This window comes from Psittacula echo, assembly GCF_963264785.1.
Source record: "Psittacula echo genome assembly, chromosome: 1".
Classification (NCBI taxonomy): domain Eukaryota; kingdom Metazoa; phylum Chordata; class Aves; order Psittaciformes; family Psittacidae; genus Psittacula; species Psittacula echo.
The window spans coordinates 78,784,257-78,790,329 of record NC_137735.1 but is presented as its reverse complement, the minus strand read 5'-3'; the positions used below and the strand labels follow the sequence as shown (position 1 = coordinate 78,790,329).

Here is a 6,073-nt window from a genome sequence, read left to right as displayed (position 1 = left end):
CAGCATCTCAGCTCTCCTTGAAACCTTTCCTCTGCTTGGGAGGTGGAAAAATAACTCTGGTATGGCTGCAGGAACACGGGAGCTGCGTGATTCCACTGCTGCTGGTCTCCCAGCCCTTGCTTTGGCTTTCTTTTGCAGAAGATGCTGCATGTTCCCATGGGCAGGAGGAGGTTTCTGAGGAGAGGGCAGGGCTGGGCACAGACACCACTGCCCACAATGGCACTGGGTGTCAGGGTCGTCTCTGCATCGTCACATCTGCCTGATCACCTCTGCCTGGTCTCAGCATGGCCCCATCTGCCTGGAATCATCAACATGGCGACCTCAGGAGGGCCACACCTGCACGGTCACATCTGCCTGGTCTCATTGGTACAGTCACATCTGCCAGCCACCCCTGCCTCATCTCATCAGCACGGTCACCTCAGCAGGGCCATCTCTGCCTGGTCATTTCTGCCTGGTCTCATCATCACAGCCACCTCATTTAGCCACCTCTGCCTTGCCACCTCTGCATATCACATGTACCTGATCAGCCCTCTCTGGTCTCATCAGCACCTGCCAGGTCACCTCTGCCTGGTTCATTGGCATGGTGACATCTGCTGATCATCCTTTCTTAGTCTCATCAGCATGGTCACCTCAGCAGAGCCACCTCTGCCTGGTCACTTCTGCCTCATCATATCAGCATGGCCACCTCTGCCTGGTCTCATTGGCAGGGCCCCACCTGCCTGGTCACCATAGGATGGCTAGCTCTGCCTGGCCACACAGGTCCCTGGGCCTCCCCAGGGCAGATGTGATACTCAGGGTGACAGTGAGGGCAGAGGACATAGGGCCAGCAAGATGTCCCTTCTTGGAGATACCTTCTGCCAGCTATTCCTCATTCCTACTGGAGAAGTGAAACCACTACCTCTGGTGACATCTGCCCTGGGGCTCCAGCTCTCTTAAAAGCTCCTTAAAATGCTTTTCCTCCTCAATTTTATCCAGATGTGACGGATGACAAAGGAAGACCATTTGCTTTTGGTGGCCACAAGGATTTTGCTGCCTGCTCCTTCCCTTCACCTGCCCCACGGGGATGAAGCCGGCTCCTCTTGGGTGTCCCATCTCACATCCCAGTGCCAGCTGCTGGTTTCCCTTATCTTGCCCAAGTCCCTGCTGTCCCCAGCGGAGCTTTGCAACGTTTCTCTAGTGGTTTATCACACCCTGCCTGCTTCTGGGGGGCTGGGGTCTTACTCTACCACCAGCCAGGAACTGGGGTGTCCACAAGCAAAGGGCTGACGGCACCAGCATGCTGGAGCATGCAAATGGTTTTCTGGCTGGCCAGGGTGACAGAAGCTCCCTCACCCCTTGGCCAGTGGCCAAATGGCATGGCTGGGTGCCTGCCAGTGCTTACATTAACAGCTGCCAGCTTGTGGTTTGAGGTCACCCGTTCTTTCCAGTGTTTCATTTCCACTTATTTCATGCCTGTAATGACATGGAGCAGGCCACAGCCCCACCACCCCACCCTGCCTGCCCTCCTCTGCTGAGAGAAGCTCTTTGGCTTTCCCTGGGGCCTGGACAGCATCATCATAGCACCGCATTCCCACTGAGCATCCCCAGATGCCAGGACGTGATGTGCCAGCATCCCATCACCCCTGAGGGGTTCTCCTCCTCTTTGGGACATCACTCAGGGGACCAGACACATCATCCCAGGGGACTAGAATCATTCTCCCAGGCAAAAAATAAACCCCAAGGCCAATGTGCGGAAGGCTTGTGCCAAGGCACAGCCCCTCACAAAATAATTTGTAGCTGCCGTCACTCCCTGCCAAGGGCTTTGGGAGGCTGTTTTCTTAGCAGCTCGCTATGAATAAATCTCCCTTTTCATAACATGACAGCCAGGAGTGGAACGCCCGGAGCCACACTTGGGATTGGGTGGGATGGGGGGGTCCCTCTGGCTCCCTGAATCCCCACAGACGCTGGAGTGAGGCTTCTGCTCGATGCTTCTCGTGCTCGCTCGAGGAGAAAGAGGAGGAGGAACAGAAGAAGGAGGAGGAAGAGGAGGAGGAGGAGGAGGGCGGTTGTGCCGGCAGCGACCGCCCTCGTTCCACCCCGCGGCAGCAGCCGGGCACCGGGTACCGGGCAGGAGGCTGCTGCGCGCATGGAGGCGGCGGCGGCCCCGGCCCCGGGCGGCGGCCCCGGTACTCTGTTGCTCTGCCTGGCACTCGCCTCCGGTAAGCGCGGGGCACCCGGCGCGGCGCGGCTCGGCTCGGGGATCCCCTGCTCCGACACAGTCCCGGTGCTGCCCCTGTCCCATCCCGCTGCTCCCCGGTGCCACGCTGGTGATCTTCCACCTGCCTCCCGGTCCCATCCTGATGCCCCGCTGTGCCTGTTCTGGTGCTACCCCATCCCGCTGCCCCCAACCCCCCCCAAGTCCCAGCCTGCTGATCCCCCCTCTGTTCCCCTGCCCCATCCCGACGCTGCCCCTGTCCCACCCTCGTAACCACCCTGGCGCTTCTCCAGTCCCACCCCAGTGACTCCCCGTGCTCCCCGGACAATCCCATCCCAGTCTTTCCCCCATGCCCAGTCCTGTCCCTGTACTCCCCCTTGCTTCCCTGCACTCACTCCATGTGCCTCCATATCCTGTGCTGGTAATCCTCACTGTCCCATCCCAGTGCTCCCCTGTACCAACTTAGCTCTGGATCTCTGGATCCCTCGGGGCCACGATGGAGCCGGGGTGTCCTGGGTGGATCCTGGAGTAGGGCTGGGATGCAACACTGCTCATGGTATACCCGTGGTTTGCCTCCTTGGCAGCGCCAGGGATCGGGTATGTGGGGGGCTGCCGATACCTGTTCAGCAAGTGCACGAGTGTCCCGGTGTTATTCCCAAGTGCGTTGAGAAGTGCGAAAAGCTGGCTGCAGCCGCCTGCCCATAGGCAGAGCAGAACATCAGCCGGGCTTTGTGATACCCAGGGCATTGAAGCACTTTGGGTTTGGCCCTTTGACAGAGCTGGTGCATGACAAAACCTGCCCAACCTGTGCTGGCAGAAAGAGCTCCAGGATGGCCGACCTGCTCTGGGGCGGGGATGCCCATTAGGCCAAGGCGATGCCCCAGCTGGTTGCTTTCCGGCAATTCGGGCTTTCTCAGGGGAGTGTTGGGGGTGTTATGGCAAAATAACCCTGTGTTTGGGATGCTTGTTCCTGGGTTATCTCTGACTGCCTTACACAGCAGAGACGGGCTCTCAGTGTGTCACAGAGATGAAGTTGTTTGCACCCGCAGGTGCTGAGCTCAGGGTATTGGGGGGCACCCCACACACACCGCTGGATCTAGAGGTGCCGTCGGGGCTGTCATCTCCAAGGGGCTGCCAGCCCAGAGGGTGCCAAAATCTGCATCTGGTTGCAATAAGGGTGGGGATCTCGTCTTGGTGGGGATCTTTCCATGCTGAGCTGTAAACTCGGTCACTGGGGGTGAAGTCAGCCTCCCTCCCTGTGCTGCTGCCTGCTGGTTCCCGGGGGAGGGGGGCAAAACCACCCCGTGGCTCATCCCTGGCTCCCATCAGGCAAATCTCACCCCCCTGCCTGGTCGAAAAGGGGCTGCATCCCCTCCCTGACGGGATTCTTCAGCTGGAGGAGCCCTGGCAGAAGCTCAGCCCTGTCCTTGTTGCAGCTCTGTTACCCAAAGTGTGTTGTTAGCTATATATAGCCAGGAGGGACGTGTGTGCTGGGAACATCTCTGCCGTGGGATGAGGAGGACACCGGAGCCTTGGCACCCTCTCCACTGCTGTCAGGGTACTGGGTAGGAACATGGGAACCAGGCTATGCAGCTGCCCAGGCTTGGTGCCTACATTCCCCCTTTCCAGGAGGCCTTGACGTGGCCAAGCTGCAAAGCGCACCCACTCAGAACAGGAACACCCAGCACCCTGCCCCACCAGGCAGGACCTGTCCCCACTCCGCTGGGTGCCACCAACATGGGGTGAATCCCTGGGGAGGGCCGGGCTGGGAGCGGGACCGTGCTGAGTCAGTGCTGGTATGCCAGCGATCTGGTTACCGATCCGGTTACTGCCGCTGCTGTCGGGACGTGCTGGGTCTGAGCCAGCCTTCAGCTTTGTCCCATTGCCACAGCGAGCACGGTTACCTCTTTCCCAGCTCGATCCATGCCCCAGTGCAGCAGTGAGTGATGTTGTGGTGGGAATTTAGCTGTTGGACACTGGAAGCAATTGGGCTTTGGTGGGTGCTGAATTGCAGCGCTCATGTCTCCCCACTCCCATGGCTGGTGTGCTTTTTAAAATCACAGAATCCCAGACTGGTTTGGATTGCAAGGGACCTTAAAGTTCATCCAGTTCCAAGCCCCTGCCATGGGCAGGGACATCTTCCACTAGAACAAGTTGCTCCAAGGTTGCTCCAAGCCCCGACCAATCTGGCCTTGAACACTGCCAGGGATGCAGCAGCCACAGCTTCTTTGGGCAACCTGTTCCAGTGCCTCACCACCCTCACAGTAAAGAACTTCTTCCTTACATCTAACCTGAACTTCCCCTGTTTCAGTTTGAACCCATTGCCCCTTGTCCTATTGCTACAGTCCCTGATGAAGAGTCCCTCCCCAGTATCCTTGTAGGCCCCTTCAGACACTGGAAGGCTGCTCTGAGGTCTCCACGCAGCTTCTCTTCTCCAGGCTGAACGGCGCCAAGAAGACCACGGTCTTCAGAAAGGGAGCTGGACCTCTCTGGGGATCCCCCCCTTCATCCTTCCTGTGCACTGGAGATGCTGGCTGCCCACAGGCTGGGCCGTGCCCCCTAAACCCCTCCCCGCTGGCTCCACGACGCTGGTGCTGGGTGGAGGAGGCAGACAGGGACCAGCTTTCCCTTCTCCTCGCCCTGGGGAACAGCCAAGCCAATGCTGCAGGGGAAGTGGGGGCTCTTTGCCAGTCCCCTCCCTATGGCCAAGGCCAGGATGAGTGGCTGCGGTGGGTGGTGGTGGTGATGTTCTAGCCAAGCTTCACTCCCTGACCCACCTCCGTTGCCTTTCAGGTTTGGCTTTTTTTGGTTGTGTGGGTGCTGACACAAATGTCACCACTGACCACGGAACGGAGGGATTTACCTGTGGTACAGCCCGGAGCTGCATGGGTATGGTGCAAGGATGCTTAGGGGAGCTGGTGGCACCGGATGGGAGCTGAGCAATGCAGGGCAGAGGGCTGGGATAGAGGATGGATGTTGTATCTACCACAGCCACGCAGGGAAGCGGCATGCCACAGCCAAGGACACACATTCCTGTGGCTCTGGATGGATCAGATGCTCTCTGAGGAGAACTGTAACCCCCGGGGGGGCGGTCTTCCTTGTCACCCCAGGGAATGTGACACAGCTGAGGCGGCAGGGACACTTCTCCAGGTGCCCGGAGGAATACAAGCACTACTGCGTCAAGGGGAGATGCCGATTCCTCATGGCCGAGAAGGCGCCGGCTTGTGTGTAAGCCACCGCTGCCAGGGACATGCAGAGAGGGAAGAGGAGGGCACCATGGTGGGCTTTTTGACACCCAACCCATCTTCTGCCTCCCCTGTGCCACGGGGTAGGTGTGAGAGGGGCTACACGGGGGCTCGCTGCGAGAGGGTGGACATCTTCTACCTGAGAGGCGACCGGGGCCAGATCGTCATCATCTCCTTGATTGCTGCCATCGTCACCCTTATCATCCTCGTCGTCTGCACATGCCTCTGCAGTCAGTACGTGGTGGGGGGAACAGGGCGAGACACGGGAAGAGGAAGCCCTGGGTTATGGGGAATGCTGCCCATCTCCAGTGGCTTCAGGAGGTTGGATTCAGGGGTCCCTGCCCTGGCTTCTGAGGGTGCTGGGGGGGATGTGAGGCATTGCCTTGGAGCTGGACACCATGCATGATCCCACCAGAGCTTTTGTGGGTGAAAGTGGGGGGAGGAGGAGCAGCAAAACTTCCATGCCTCGTTTTCTTTTTGGGTTTTATTTTGGTTTTAATTATTCCACTCCCCATCAAAGCCACTGTCGGAAGCAGCACAGGAAGAGAAAGGCAGACGAGATGGAGACGTTAAACAAGAATTTGCCTTCCAAAAGCGAGGACCTGCTGGAGACAGGCATTGCGTGAAGGTACAC

The 6,073-nt window shown here is 58.7% G+C and overlaps 1 protein-coding gene across 1 annotated transcript; it reads left to right on the top strand.

The window, feature by feature from the left end:
* Positions 1-2,125: 2,125 nt before the first annotated feature.
* Positions 2,126-6,065, top strand: BTC (betacellulin; the record flags this gene model as incomplete). Its single annotated transcript, XM_080630794.1, has 5 exons — positions 2,126-2,198; positions 4,988-5,083; positions 5,305-5,422; positions 5,527-5,673; positions 5,960-6,065. The coding sequence occupies 5 exons, from the start codon at positions 2,126-2,128 to the stop codon at positions 6,063-6,065; spliced, it is 540 nt and encodes a 179-aa protein (XP_080486920.1).
* Between the last annotated feature and the right edge of the window lie 8 nt (positions 6,066-6,073).